The sequence below is a fragment of the Syngnathus leptorhynchus genome, chromosome 21, assembly GCF_054491065.1.
Source record: "Syngnathus leptorhynchus isolate UIUO chromosome 21, UIUO_Slep, whole genome shotgun sequence".
Taxonomy (NCBI): Eukaryota; Metazoa; Chordata; class Actinopteri; order Syngnathiformes; family Syngnathidae; genus Syngnathus; species Syngnathus leptorhynchus.
The window spans coordinates 2,301,539-2,317,587 of NC_141215.1; the positions used below are offsets into that span (position 1 = coordinate 2,301,539).

A 16,049-nucleotide genomic window follows, 5' to 3' on the forward strand; every position below is an offset into this window, starting at 1 on the left:
TCACGCTGCTTTTAATCCCATCATTGAATTAATTACTAATGATGAGCTTATATGGTAACCCGCCTCTCGCCCTATTTACCTGCAACCACCAAAGAGATAGGAAATAAATGTCAACGCAATGAAGAAGAAGAAGAAGGGTCTCCGACCCTACTTAAATTGCATTAGCCAGTTGACAGCGTGAACTTTGGAGGCAATTAACCGGACGGCAACGAGAAAGAGACACGCGGTGGGCTGGAGATAAAGTTGAGAAGGAGTAGGTGATTACAGGGCAGGAAATGAATGATGAACACATTGCTGATGAGAGAACTTGAAGGAAAGTCAAGAAGGAGGGCGGGGGGGGGGGTCAAGAGGAAACGGGACAGGTGGCAATTATTAATTGATTATTTTTCAATTTCCAATGTAAATGCACTATGGCCAGGGCAAATATTAATATTCTATTGAAATGTCAACAGACTAACTTTTTGCAATGATTGATACGCCCAATTCTTTTGTTTGTTGAACGCAAATTTTCAATTGCAATTTATCTAAAAACTGGGATGTAACGATTCATTGAAAAATCGATTTCAACTGCTTAAATTTTCATTAAAATCATAATTTTCAAGTTCTTTTTCCACAAAGTTACAAAAAATGTAAGAGAGTATGTTAAAACAAAAAGATATTTGGTTGTAAAATGAGTCTTTTATTTTTTTTAAAAAAGATTTTAAAACAATCGAATCAAAATCGGGAACTGAAAATTGAAGATCGAATCGAAGCTTGAGTGAATAATCTCATGATAAAGATATTGTCGATTTTTTTTTTTTATAGAGGCGTTCTTGACAACTTAGAAAATAAAATGTCAAATAAAGTGTTTTTTCTTATTTGAACACAGCTTAAATATATATTTTTTATTGTCACAGCAGAATGAGTTTGGTAGTCAACAAAACTCTTGTACGGCAAGTAACAGAAAAATCTATCCGATCGGGAGAATAACGTATATACGCGAAGCATACAAACAGCATCGGTGTTTACACGGTCGATCACATCGCAGCAGACGACAACAAGAGATTGTCTGCGAAAACATTCCGTGTATTTTTTTTTTTTTTTTATCAAGTCACCAGTGGGATTGTTGTGGCAGATGCCGGGCTGGGCGATCGGATGTGATGGAGAGGAGCAGTTGTTAGCGCGCTCGGGCAAAAATGTAAATACGAGCAGAATAAATGTGACACATTGATTAAAATGTTGGACGTGAACAAGGTAGCGACGTTGTTCTTCATATCTAATTAAAAGAGAATGTCTTCCACACGCCCTTGCTGGCAGTTCAATTTGCCTCGTTTTCACTAGGCTGATATGCATATTTGGAGCAAAGACGTTCTTGTATTAATTTTTCTCTACACATTAAAACAAACGTACCTCCTGTTGATTTAATTCACCGCAATTAAATAATCATTTCACGATGATATGAATGGGAACAAAATCAAAACGTGATCGGGAAACGAGATTAGGAAGTAACGGCGAAGCGTTGTGACGGGAATAAATGGGTGCAATGTGTCAAAAAGATATCCTGGAAGAAAAGAAAAATCACAGTGGGGAGAAAAAAAGAGGACTTATCAAAGCGGAGTCCACATCTAAGAAGCTCGCTCTTGATGCTGCTGTGTGATCTCAAAAAAAGCAGACAACTTTGAAGAGCAGCTAAAGAGTTGAAAAGGCCTGAATGCAAATTGAATCCAAACTGCGAGCAGAGATGAACAAACGGTGACTCGGGTACATTTTTCACAGTAAATACTCCAAATGTTGACTGTGGCGCCCAAAAAAAAAAAAAAAAAAAAAAGCAAAATAGGTCACCAAGCCATCTCGTGTACAATGGGTATAAAAAGTCTACACACCCTTGTTCAAATCCCATGTTTTGCGAAACAACAATGCAGCCTATTAGAGTGACCTTTGACCTTCACAACTCAATTGAAAACAAAAAATGAGGGACAGTTAAAAAAATAAAATAAACAAACAACTGCAATAATAAAACTCCAAAACTCAATCAATAAAAGTGTGTCACAGGTATTCCAAAAGTCGTCCTTATCAAGACCCGCAAAAATCAACCACAACTGCACCCCGTTGTGAGATAAGATCCATCACGGCGTCCAATAAAATTCTACAGAGGCACTAAAAAACCAGAACTAATTTCAATTCCCACTCAATGCCGCTCGGCGATTGTCGGCAGTGATGAGATTAAAGAGGAAATTAAAGCGATGCGCGCGAGGTGTTGGGAAATTGAGATACTCCTGTGACGACGCAAACAAGGAAGGGACAAAATAATCAACAGCAAGTGGAGAGATTGACAGTTTTTTTTTTTACATTTGCTTACTGGAGAAAAAAAACTACTACTCGTAGAGAAACAGCGAAAGAATGGTATCAGCCGCCGTTTCGAGTACTCGATACTTTTATTTATCGAGTACTCGCTCATCCCTAATGATAAAATTAACAACAGGTATCGGAATGAAGATTATAAAGATGCAAGACTCATGTTAGGTCAACCCGCTAAGACTTAATAAATAGAAAAATATAATTGTAACTTTCTTGACTTAAATCTGACCTGCAGCACAGTCTGGATCTTGGCAGAAACGTCGGCCTGCTCGTACAGCTTGATGCCCTCCTCGTAGGCGCTGCCCGGGCACTGCACGGCGATGCGCTGTAGGTGGGCCAATACCACACTGTGCGCCTGCCACACCGCCTTGAACTTGTCAAAAAGGAGCTCCAGCAGCTCCAGCAGAAGACTGTGGAGGAGGCACCAAAGAGCACCAGGAAAGAAGTTTCTTGAGTCATGAACTCGTTAACAGCCAGCACAGTTAAAAATGAAACTTTGACGTCTATAGCTGTCAATGGGAGTGAATGAGTTAAAACAAATCGGCCAGTTTAGTCCATTCACATAACGCTTCTCATTTGGATTTATGGATTTATCTGCTGGACATTTACAGTTCTTTTTTTTTTTTTTTTGTGTATACAGTATTTAACATAATGGGAAATTTAAAGTCAATAACTTAAAAATGCTACGTTTAGCATTTAGCTTACGAGTATAATCGAATATATTTGTGACTACGTTCGAATGTATTTGTGGCTTTGTTCAAACGTATTGACCAGTCAAAAATTGTGGCAATACGTTTGAACGTATTCACGAGTAACAAAAAAAATATGTAACTCCACATTAGCCGTTGTACGCTTCCTTGAATCTGACCTACTCGTGAACAGGAAGTAGCCACACGGGCTCTTGCTTTCAAACACACTTTTTGCTTTCACTGCAAGGACAAGACATTCAAAGACAAGCCAGGTGGGGGGCACAGGTTACATTACTTTAAAATGGTGCAAATAAGAGCTTTGTGCTTGCGGCCAAATAACTAAAAACACTAAAACGTATGAATCGGTGTCTTTTTCTAGTCCAGTGTTGTGTGCCATTGCGTCAACAAATTAAAGAATTCTTCACGTGATCATGACAATCACACTCAATGGTCCAATTATCTATTTTAACTCATACCTTGGGATCTGAAGCAAGTATCTTTCGAATAGCTGTAAAACAGAGAGTGCAATAACAACGCCATTGTTCCCCACGACGAGCGGTACACCGGATGGAGTTTCCATGGCAACCCGACTTGACTTTAAATGGAAGCGAGCGTGTGGAGGAATTGGAATGCGTTTGCAGACAAAGCAGCGCACGTGCAAACGCGGTGTTAAGCACTCACACGCTCGCAGACCGACGGGGGCGGCCTAATGCGTTGCGAGGTCGGATGGGATCGAGCAGAAAACAAGAAGAGTCGGAGGCAGACGGGCCCCGCTGGAGAGCAACCTTGACAGGAGGTGAGACGTTGCTCTTAAGCGGTCCGGGATCACTGGACTGAGACCCCGCGGTAGGCCGAGCGAGGAGAAACGTGCGGGCTTTTAAGATGTCGTCCGTTAGCGCAGGTGGGGAGATTGGACGGGTTGTGTTAAACTGTGACTTGTCAAGGTTTTAAAGTAGCTGTTGGCAAGCTTCATGACAGGTAGGACTTCAGCGATGGCCTTTAGCGTTGTTTCACACCTGGGCGAGCGTCTGACTGATTCGGAAATATCGGACGCAAAAGCAATCATGTAGCATTGATGTCACGGAGTAGTCGCAAACAATGCCACTGAGGGAATTTTTTTTTGTTTCTGATAGTCCGATGAAAAATTGATGCGATTGAGCGCCGAACATCAATATCATATCATCAACAATATAATATTGTTTTTTTTTCGTTGAACCGCAAAAATATGGTGAGATTGTCAAAGATTGCCGCAAAAAACACACCCTGTAGAATTGACAAAAATAAATAAATAAATAAATAAAAATTTGTACCTCGGTTGGGTCTCCTGAGCAAGGTTCTCCCCTCTCTGATAGGCATGGTCTGCAATCTGCGTGGTGGACCTCTTCACTATCTGCTTCAGTTCCGGCTCCAGTCGTTCCATGATCGCTTTAATGGTCTCTGGGATTTTCTTCAGCTTGGCCAGAGCCTGACAGGAGGAACCACGGCGAAAGTTTATTGTAGGTTACAGAGCAATCAAACAAGTCAATCCTGTCATGTTCCTCGCGTGTACCTTTATCAGGATGCCCATGAACTCTGCGCTGTTCTCCTCCGGGTCCACCTCGGGGAGGTCTAATTGGTTCGACTCCCGCACGTCTTGTTGAAAGTCACGCACTAGAGGGGAAACCCACGTAGCTTAAGATATGATTATTTTTAAAACGCAAGAAAAGAAAATCCCTACGGTTGCCTTTGATCTCTTGCATAAAAAGATACGACGAGCCTCTGAGATGAAATTGCGTTCCTTTTCCATGTGTTAAATCACAAGAAAGTGGATCTCGAGGCTTTTATATAGTAAGAGGGATCCACCAAAACCAGAGGAGAAAGCTTCTTGATAACGCGAGACACCAAAGCCAATACACAAAAATAGAATACGACTTCACCAAATTAGCCAGACTCCGATTTTCACGAGATGAGATGGTCCCGATTTCCCGTCAGCGCACGTGAGGGGGAGTTAATGTTTATGGCAAGTTAATGTACTTTGGGTCGCCTTCGCCTCTTCTTCCCGTTTCAGTCGTCGTTTTTTGTAATAATTATGACAATTACTAGCTGCAAATGAGGTGCTCTAATGCTATTAGGCAAAACGGCGCGCTTAAGCCACTGATGGAGGCGGGTTACTGTGCCGCGAACCGCAGCTGTTAGCGCGGGCACTTTATCGCCTGCGGGCCTGCTAATTGTTGGTTTCTTTGAATAATTTGGACAAATTTGCGGGTGTAGCTTTTTACCGCTTTGCCCTGCGGGCTGACCGTGCCGAATGAAAATGTATTTATTAGTGGGAAACTGCAGATGTGAGCTCACGGCCAGCGTGCTATTTTCTTAGATGGATGACTTGGTCACAATGTTTGCCTTTTTGTTGTTGTTTTTTTTAAACCAATTATCTCCACAATGTGACTTAGCAGCTTGGCTGGAGGAACATCCAAAGTCTCTTTCAAGCGACTCTGTTTCGAAGTAGAAGCCGAAGCTTGTTGAAACAACCTAGCGCCGCTTGCCAGTTGTCATGGTGATGAAAGTCAAAAACAAAATGAAGCGTGGAAGGAAAAAAAAAAATCCTGAAAGAATAAACAATGCATAGAACTGCGAGAAAAACAAACACATGCTAATAATGAGATGCACAAAATGTTTGTTACTAAAAACTATGCAAAGAGAAACTCATAAAAACCCAAGCATGCATGACACAAACTTATTGCTCTCGACATTTTTTTCATTAAATTCTCATTTTTGTTCTTGTGGTTCCAGTTTAAGCATTACAAATGCTCACCGCCCACCAACGCTACCGGCGCCGCCGTCGCTACCCCCCCTGCTGCGATGACAGCGACGGCGGATGACAAACGACGCAGATAAAGGCGGACAAGATGATTATGATGTTGGCGAGGGAAACGCACACTACGATGGCGGCGGTGGCTGAAGCGTGTTGTGACAAACGTGCGGTGTGAAATGAGGCAAACTTCGCATGTTTTAATAGTGTACTCGGGTTGCCAACGCAAACCCATAATGACATGCAAATGGGGATGCTAATGACGCCATTAGCATTAATATCAGCATGCTCACAAACTGCACTGAGCAGGTCACTTTTTATATAGTCCGAGTGGTCGGGCTGAACAATTAAAGGGGAAGTCAAGTCTAAAATATTATTACAATATTATGATCTTTGCGCACCTACTTATATGTTATTATAGATTAATATTACATTTGTGGAGTTTGAATTAAGCAGCAGTTTCTTCTGAGGGGGCGGCCATTTTGCCATTTGATGTTGACTGAAAATGGAGTCAAGTAACAGCCAATCAAGACTCACCTGCTTGATTAAATTCCACAAACTATAATATTATATATTATATTTAGGAAATCAATAGCTCAAAATTGTTCTGCCTGTGTGCTGGATATGAACGCATATTCACCATTGCTTGATCCCGGCGTGCTGAACTGCGACGAATCCAGAAGCTTCCGCGGGGTGGAAAGGCTGCTGACGTCCAAAGCCGGCATGGGAGACGCGTCTTTACCCCCAGAGCTAAAGAGCACAAAATGTCTCAAACAGGAAGCGGCGCATTAGCGGCCAAAACAATCCCACCTGGCTGTTAGCTAACAGCGTCAATCTACTGTTTAACCCCGATTGCCTTACATCTGTGTGGAGAGTGGCGACTGCCTCCCAATGAGCTACTTATCACACCTTAAGCTGGAGGTGGGAGCAATTTAGACCCTTTAAAGTCCACCCGGCGTAAACACAGTGCCGGATGGCTAAGTGGGCGCGGTTGTAAGACGGCCTGGGTTTGTTGTTAGGGGACACCGGCGCTTGTCACTGACTGACCCTTCGTAATAAATCACTGTACCTCGCTGGGCACTGTAATTACTGCGCCCACGCACGCTATGCCTGAAATGCGTAAACAAAACAAAGTCGCTGTGCTGCATTAGCCCTAATATGTTTTACCGCTGTGTATGGAACAGTCGGTACTAGTTGGACATCTAGAGGGCATTCCTTGGGAAAATATATATTTTTGTGTGTGTCAGTAATTGGACTGGTGTCCATAAAGGAAAAAAAATAAGCAACTGGGACTCGTTTGAACTTATAATGAAGACACCACTTTGAAGGCTACGTTTTGACACACACAAATAATGTAGGAAGGAAGATGCAATAATATTGTCTGGGGGTAATAATGAAACTTTAAAAAGCCCAAACTGCACAAAGTGAACTGATAAAAGTAGGAGAAAACAATATGGATTATTACCCTAGGAGGCGCGTCGCGTTTTTGTCCTTTTTCATATGTCCCAGGCGACTGGTGGACTTGATGTAGAGGTGACGATGGAGCTCGTCGATGAGCACCAGGTGGATGTTGAGCTTCTTACTGTGAAGCTCCAGGCGCAGGTCGCCCAGACCCTCCACCTGCAGCAGGGGGCCCTCCAGCGACTCCACGGCCGACACCTGAACAAGATGGGGGAAACATTGGAAGCATTTGATTGTGTGCAGAATCAGCTGATTCATCTCAAAATGGCCCAAAAGTATGTTTTGAAACAAAGTTGATAAATAACTACCAAACTCAACGATTTATTAACTAGAAATCGATTCAGTGACATTTTAGTTGAAAATTCAACTAGTGTGACTGTGAAATGAATATTCGACTTACTTCATCTCAGAGGATATGAAAATTATTCAGAATTTTTTTTCGTTATATTTACATATAGATTTCGTTCCAAGAACATTTTAGGGGGAGGTTACCCCGCAGCCCCCCCCTCTAGCTCCGCCAGTGCTTTGTTCGTACGTCAACTGTTCATAAAGTGAAAACTACCTGTATTAGGAAATTAACAATATTTGGATATGAGATGTATTTACAAATGTGGGAGAAGCCTCATAGCTTTCAAATGAATATATTTATTATCTCTGTATGATTCCGCAAGAGTAGCATAGTTTTGCTCTTTAATAAAAGTTTACAAAAGTAAAATTCAGATCTTGGAAAAAAATATATCTTAAAAAGAAGGAAGAGAAGACGGTTTTTCATCCAGCACCACGGGGCTTAGGACCGCCGTTCAGAAGAGGAGAGAACACAGCCTGAATTCTAATTGACAACCCTTAGAGATAAGCCTCACTCAAACACACACACACAATTTTATTTGCAGTTAATCCACCTCTTTGGAGGTAAGACCAAGGAAGGAAATTATATCTGTGACTCATGAATATTTGGAAGTATAGAGGTATTTTTACCTTGGCGCCGACTCTTTTCTAACATTCCAGATCAATGAAATCAAAGTCCGACTGACTTTGAACTCTCGACTCCTTTTCAAAATGCGTCAAAGCGGCCGAGCCGGCGCAGGTTGGGAGGAAGTTCCGCTGCGTTCCGCCGGCGCCAAAGCGGATTTTCACGCTTCTTTTGTGCCCGCCATCGTCCCACTTCTCCCCACCCGCCCCTCCCTCCTGTAGATAAGTGTATTCGGGTAGACTAATTATTTCCAAAGTCGAAAGGAAGGATGCGTGGGAGAACGGTAGAAGGGAAGAAACATCACAGTTTGCTGTGTCAAAATGTGCAACAAACGGAATGCAGGCACACCTGAAAAGTACAAACTGCTTTTAGGTTACAAATTGGTTCTTTGGTGCCATGAGAGGATGTAGGGAATAAACGTTTTCAGCGTGACAAACATAAACATGTTTGCGTGCGTAAAAGTGCAAACAAAAGTCACAAGGGGTTTCAGTTGCTAAAATAACAAACAAAAACAAACATATGTAATGATAAAAGACTTCCCAATATTTAAAACCATGATTTATATGAAAATTTGCAAAAATGTGCCCAAGAAAGCTATCCAGGATTTTATTATTATTATTATTATTATTATATTTTATTATTATATTTATTATAATATATTATTATATTATTATTATTATTATTATAAGGGATGAGCAAGTACTCTAGCAGTATCGGTGCTTGGTATCGGTCTCAGTGACTACTTAAGAATTGGTATTGGTTCGAAAAAAAGTGGTATTGAACATCCATAATTATTATTTAATTTCTGAGTGATTCTTAGCAGCTTATGGTCTTATTTAAAGTTAAAGCCACTGAATTTTCCTCTACTCACCAGCATGTCCGTGGCATGGAGGTAATGCTTACTGGCCATGTAAGCCTCAAGGCGTTGAGGCACCTGCTTGATACTCTCAATCTCATCCAAGAGCTGCAGGACATGTTTGTGCTCGATGCCCTCGATCCACAGCTTCCTCAACTCGTCCCGCTTGCAGTGGAGCAGCATCTTACAAGACAGGAGGTTCTCCTTCACCTGTGCGTGAGACGGGGTCGTCAGCGACATCACGGCAATCAACTTGACACCTTTCCTACCTGCTTGATCTTGTTGCGAGAGGTGGTGATGCGTTCGGTGATGCTTTGGTATGTCCGGATGGCAGTGGTGAGCTCGGCATAGTGCTGGATGATAAGTTGGTCCAGGTCACGGTCGCATGTCTCAAAGGCCTCCTCAAGACGACCCTTCTCTGTCTCCCTGTCCTGGACGTCATCGCTGCTGGACAAAGTCCTAGATGGATGGAAATATTTCACATATTCAGACACACAATCTTTCTTGTTATATGTCTCAAACGTAACAGTACTCCAAAAAAAAACTGGCGGGATTTTATGACACAGAATATGGCAGACAGATATTGTATTATAACGGGATTTAACAGAGGACAAAGACAGAAACATTATATATGTATAGTTAAGATGTAAGACATGCTTTATCCCTCCAATTAAAACAATTGCAAATGTTTTCCATGCAAATTAAAACGAAACATCTACCTGACCTACACAGGAAGACAATGCTAAAAGAGCTTCAACAAAACATAGCGGACCTTCAATAAGCGCGAGTATCCTTCAAATACATTCCTCAATTTTTTAACTTCATAAGATAAAAAAATGTGGCACACAATACCTTATAACAGAAATGAGGAGACCAGAGGGGTCTTTGTTTTTGCTGACAGCTCCCCTGTATCGCCCTGCGTCTGTAGCCATCTTTTTCAGCCTCTATAGCGATAACACCGGAAGCCGGAAGCGCGTGGGATTATGGGAGTTGAAGTTCAAATAGTCATTCCATGTTTGTCACTGTACGGTTTAGGAAAAATACAGTATAAATCATAAAAACATAGAAAAAAGTTTTAATTAAAATAAATATAAAATTCAAACAATACTAAATCAACACTTCCGTGGAAAAATCTGTTTATTTTATATCTAATTAGAAAATGCATTGTAAGTTGTGCTTCCATCATGTTAAATCCTTCATCCAGAGACGTGTTTTAATGCAATATTGATTTTTGCACGAATCTACAGATCACAGCATGACCCCTCCCCTCTTTCCCCTTTATTGGAAAGTTCGATCCATATCTCTCTCACGAAAGGGGAAAAAAAACGGAAAGCCAGTAGAGAAGCAAGTGTTTGTCAGTTTGTTAATAGCCTCTTTCATTTAAAGCATCCATAGTGGTTAGATTTGGCAGGATTTTGCTTGGTCTTATCTCTGACAATCTTTGCTGTACCGGTGACAATGGTAGAGGACATTGATTGTGGAGGTGGAGGTGGTCGATTCTTACTAGTCTAGACTGTGATTGATGTGCCGGTGGAACGACGAGATAACATTGTCGCCTATCTTTATGTCTCTTCTCACTTAAGAAACGAGAAGACACTGACAGTTTTTTTTCCTAAAAAAAAAAAAAAAAGGAAGTCAAGTTCTTGTGGTCCTGGTTTTTGAAGTTCTTATCACCAAAGCCTTCTGCCCATCAATCCACGTAATCTCCTGACCTTCTCAATCCCAATAACAGTGGGTCAAGGTCATGCTGTTCAGGTTAATGTGTGTTTGGATATAAATAATGTGGTTCTTTGTTGTCTGGAATATTGTCTGCTTTGGCATTAATATTAAATGAGAGATGACCAAAGAACCTTTGCGAGGTGCGCGGCAGACTGTTTTTATTAGGTTGTTATTCAGTCGTGTATCTATTATATAAACTCTGCGTTCAGTACAGCCTAAGGCTTTTCGAAGGAGCACCCTGGGGTGTTGCTGCATATTTCAGTGACTCATTATATAATCTGTGATCATAATAGATTCTGCGATGAGGGTCTCCCCTGAGGGAATGTGTTTTGAGTGCAATGCAAGAGAACCCTTTTTTTTTTATTATTGATAACAGACAAACAGAAGAATGACAAACACAATGAAGTTGAGCTTGTTCGTACAACAAAGACAAATGACACATGGAGAAATAGTAGCGAGGGAAAATTTGCTTTTCAGATGTAATGTCAAAATAGCAAAGTATAACATATGAAACACATTTAAATGGTTTCAGAATGCAAATATGAGAGGGGGGGAAACAAAAAGTGTACATTGCTACAAAGAAGTGTTTATTTCAGTGTAAACACTAATAAAGGATTTTAAATGAGAGCATATTGCATCCAGTATTTGGTATAGTTAAGATCACATAATGTGTATCCAACAACCATAAATACTTGAAAATGTCTTTATGATCCGATTTATGTAAGTGTAGCCTCAAAACTTCAAGAAACAATTTTTTTTGTTCATAATATATTGAGTTTAGACGACAAGAGTTATGAGCTGTCATCCATAATGATAGCTTTTGTGCTCAAGTAAAATCAAATTTTGCGTTATACTTTGATATCTTGCAAGGCAGCTCGACTTTCTGGAACAAACAAAAGCTGTAATTTTTCATTTTGGAGCTGCAATTGTTGTACCTAACACAATCAAATTGTAAAAATGACCCCAATATTTATACTCGAGAAATATATTTTAAAATTATTTTTGAAGCAGGAGTAGACTTTTTTTTTTAATATATTTATTTTCAAGCATTTTTTTTTTAGGCAAAGAAATAAACATAGGCAAAGAAATAAACCACCAAAATTAGTCATAATGCAAAGTAAACAACAGATGTGCCTGTGCACTGAGTGGACAAAGATATGCTCCTTGGTGGAAAGTGAAGCTGACAACAATCTGGGCATTTTTCCAAAGCCACAAGCAATATGTTGTGTTGGATGTGAATTACAATAGGTCATCTTTGGCAATACTACGCTTGCTTCTCACCTTCTGTCTGCCCTGTTGTATAATTACCTCACAGTTGCCTACAATATGTATTTTTTATTATCATCACTTATTGTCAGCTCAACAAACTGTTGTTATTCACCATATGAGCTATATGGCAAGTCTATTAAATAAAATAAAGCAAATGGGCAGGATATTTCAGCCAGAATAAATGCATTGAAAAGCTGTTTTTCAGCATGAATAATTGAGAGAAATGTATGCAGTACAATAGAATATTTGTAACACATAAAAGTAGCAACAGTTATTAAAATAATAATTTTAAAAATCAAAAACAAATTTTATAATATTGAATATTATTTCTTAAAGAAGGGGCCTGCTTCTTTAAGACTTCCGCCCCATCCATAACAAAACAACCAATAGAAATTCTTAATGCAGACACATCAACGAATCACAATTGATTTTCTTGCCTACGTCCAAACTGGAGAAGCCGGAACAACAACGTGTGGGCTTTTGCAACTCCAATCGTTTCTAAACTCTGCTAAGACTAAACTCGACATTAGTGTTTATTAGTGCATGTAGATATTTAATATATTTGATCGCTGCAGTGTGAGAATGGGAGCCAACAACAGTACCCGCCGCGTGTCATTTGAGTCGGACGAGAACGAGAATGTAACAGTGGTGAAGGGCATCAGGGTGGGTTGACAGCAGCACACTTGCATGTTGCACTCTGGCACTAAATGTCAATAAAACGTGATCCGTGATTGTTTTTACAATATTACTGCGATGCAATAATGAAGTCTCAATATTTTGCTATTATTGCTCGGGATTGATGTCAAATCGATCACTTATATTGTCAAATCGATCACTATTCTTTTTAAACAAACTCGTCCTCAAATAGTACATTAAGTTTCTCAAAACAATTTTGTAAACAATAACTTTCCTCTTTTTCATGCATGAATGTGTTCAAGTAAATTGTGCAGGTGTATAAAAGTCATTGGAATGTTGACGTTGATGTCACAGACCACGTGCGAATGAATGAATGACGTAGAGCAGCGTTACGTCATGTTAAGTGCAAAATTGTTTTAGTAAAATGAAACATCTCTGGTTTTGTGGAAGTAGCGACACATACCTTTGCACCAACCATGCAAACACAAAGTTTACCGAACAGGAGTTGCTCAATTAAAACAGAGGCTTCTAAAGTTTGCGTGTGTGGTAAATATAGATGGAGCCGCTTCAAGTCAATTAGAAAGGACTTTAAGAGTTGGCAGGAGTCACTTACACGTTTATGTCATTGCTGTGTTTCCTTAAATAAGACGATTGAGATTCTTTTTTTAATATCATAAAAGAACTCTTAATAATTCTATTGAATGATTCTTTTCAGCTCTCGGAAAACGTCATCAACAGAATGCGAGAACCTTCTATGGCCCCTCATCTACAGCCTCCACCTCCTCCTCCTCCATTTCAGCCCATCCCCTCCTTTCCTCCTCCGCCAGACACCATAGCACCTCCTCCTCCACCTCCTCCTCCTCAACCCGAGCAGGTAGAAGCACCCACCGTCATTGACATGGTGCTGCCCTCTTCTTTGCCTGCAGTTGTGCCTCCTGCTTTTGAGCCACCCCCTGCTCCTGCGCCTCTTGTTGAGCCGGTAACTACACCCTTCCCTTCGCCTCCTGATCCGCCTGTTTCTGCTCCATTCCCTGCTACTATAACCCCGCTAAGCGAACCCCTCTCCTCACCTGCCCTCCCGTCTTCTGACTCCAACCTCCTTCCGACCCTTCCTCTTTCTGAGCCTGTCACTGTCCTGCCAACAACTTCTCCACAGCCTCAAGTGATCACACCTCCTCCTCCTCCTCCCCCCCCTCCCCCTCCTCCTCAACAGGTTGTGGAGTCAGAATCTTCTGCCCCAGAGTCCAGTCCTGTAGCACCACCACCACCTCCTCCTCCTCCTATTGCACCAGCAAGTAAGTTTCCTAACATAGCGCCGCCATTTTTAAATCTGTGTCACTTTACATTGTCGTATGTTCTCTCAGAGGTGGGCAGACAAACTTGTCATCATTTCACCAATCAAAAGTTAATACACGCGTTATAAAAGTAGAATCATTTTCGATAATGACTCATTTCATTCTGCCTCCTCGTTAAGTTAATTAGAGGTTCTACGAAGATGAAGTGTCCAGGGGATTAATTTTATGTGCGGCTAGATTTAGAATTTTAATCATGTTTATTGTGTGGGTGTTTACTTTAAGCCAACTAAGGTTTTTTTTTTTTTTTTTTTTGTGTCTTCTTAATTAGTCTTCATTGTTGTGATTCATTGTCAGCCTCCAATTGCTAATAAAATGGTAAATTCTTTCCCCCGAGTCATGTTAATAAATTAGTAGCTCATTACAGCTGATCAAGGCGGCCATTTTTGCTGTCATTACCTGCATAATAATGATTCCAACAAGGTGTAATCTGACTGCTTACAAAGCTTCTCGCTCTAAAAGTAAAGTTGCGCAGTCATTTTGCTTCCCCGAGGACATTTGAATGTTGCTCATTATACACGCACTGACAGGCGTGTGGGTGCGGAGTGGGCGTCCGGTTCGTGGGCAGGCACCCCCCCCCCCACTCCCCGCCCCGTCCTTTACCGTGCTCAATCAGCGTGCTAATTAAAAAAGGCCAACTTGTGCCACGCCACAGTGACTCCAGTGATTAAAACGACACCTCTGCAGTTTGGCACAATAAGCCAGCAGGCTTGCGGTGGAGCGAAATGCGTATGCGCAGTTTTAGTTTTGCCCTTCGTTGACACCGAATTTCATCCGAGCCACTCGGCCGTTTGTTGAGCGCGTAATAATCACAATCAGACATTTTAATTTACTCTCTTATGTTCAACAAAAGATCCTTTTTTTTTTCCCAACGACTATCCGGTTAAAGCATCCCTCCATTGTTTGCGCTAATTGCTTTACAGATTCAAAGATAAACAATAGCGTGCTTTGTTTTTGAAACGCGTCTGGTGCGTTCAGCGAGGCGGCGACGGCACAACGGTGGATTTCAATAAAAGGTTTTACGCTCTTGGGTTGCGCATTTTTAAAAAGAATATTACGATGGTATGAGGGACGCCCTTTGACACCAGAGATAATACAATTTTAAATAAATAAATGTTATCAAGGATTAAAGCATGCTCTTTCGCACCGTAGATAATACATTTAAAAGGAAATAAAATAAAATAAAATAAAAATCACTATTGAGGCATGCACCTTGACCCCAGAGAGTAGTTCCTCAAAGGTTTTGCATCGATTGTCACCTCAAAATATACTTTGCTTTCCAAGTACCATCATCATGGCCAACATTAAAATACATCATTTGTTCCTAGTTAAAATATTATACGTACCATTGTAAACTGCTTTATTATCCACAGTTACACTGACACTGTTCACATTCCCGCTTTACTTAAATATCGGAATTAAATGCAAGCCAGACCCCTCAATAAGAATAGTTGTAAGCGTCAAAAATGAGAAATAAAACCCTCAAATGCCTCTTTCAAATAAGTTATATCAGTTCTCATATATTCAATAAATGGTAAGAATGAAAATTGGGAGCCCGACCCTCAATAACAATATTTTCCAGTGCCATAATTATTATTATTTTTTTTTATAAAAACCCTCCAATGCCCCATCACAGTTTATTTGGTTAAAACCTTGTCGAAAAAAATGATGTAACTCCAGGAATGATCATTGAAACTCACAATAACAATAGTTTTAAGAGACAAAATGGACTCAAATAATTGCAAATCTCTTCAGTGAGTTAGTATTGTTCAAAAAACAAAAACTTTAACGGTCCACCCATCAAACACAACAAATAAAAATTGAGAGCCAAAAAGATGCAAAAACAAACCAAAACGAGCTCAAACGTCCCTTTTGAATAAATTTCTATTGTTCAATGAATTAGTCTTGCTCAAAAATATTCATATTGAGAATAGAAAATGCCCACTTTCAAATCAGTCAAAACAGTTCTGGA

General features: G+C 40.6%; 2 protein-coding genes across 4 annotated transcripts in view; one reads left to right on the forward strand and one right to left on the reverse strand.

Moving 5' to 3' along the window:
- Nucleotides 1-10,083, reverse strand: part of exoc4 (exocyst complex component 4) — a 55,182-nt gene extending 45,099 nt beyond the window's left edge. The window contains exons 1-8 of the mRNA XM_085901693.1: nt 9,954-10,083; nt 9,371-9,560; nt 9,117-9,311; nt 7,280-7,473; nt 6,455-6,564; nt 4,576-4,676; nt 4,337-4,491; nt 2,567-2,747 (exon numbers count right to left, since the gene is read on the reverse strand). Of these exons, the coding sequence (XP_085757819.1) occupies nt 2,567-2,747; nt 4,337-4,491; nt 4,576-4,676; nt 6,455-6,564; nt 7,280-7,473; nt 9,117-9,311; nt 9,371-9,560; nt 9,954-10,033 (1,206 nt within the window). The 5' untranslated portion in view covers nt 10,034-10,083. The remainder of the gene's footprint in view (nt 1-2,566; nt 2,748-4,336; nt 4,492-4,575; nt 4,677-6,454; nt 6,565-7,279; nt 7,474-9,116; nt 9,312-9,370; nt 9,561-9,953) is intronic.
- A 2,441-nt stretch (nt 10,084-12,524) lies between these two features.
- The window catches only part of chchd3a (coiled-coil-helix-coiled-coil-helix domain containing 3a), a 36,681-nt gene continuing 33,156 nt past the window's right edge, over nt 12,525-16,049 (forward strand). For 2 of the 3 annotated variants that reach the window (XM_085902714.1, XM_085902716.1), the window contains exons 1-3: nt 12,525-12,752; nt 13,441-13,704; nt 13,939-14,020. In XM_085902714.1, the coding sequence (XP_085758840.1) occupies nt 12,672-12,752; nt 13,441-13,704; nt 13,939-14,020 (427 nt within the window). In that variant the 5' untranslated portion in view covers nt 12,525-12,671. The remainder of the gene's footprint in view (nt 12,753-13,440; nt 13,705-13,938; nt 14,021-16,049) is intronic. The other variant, XM_085902717.1, reaches the window with a different exon arrangement.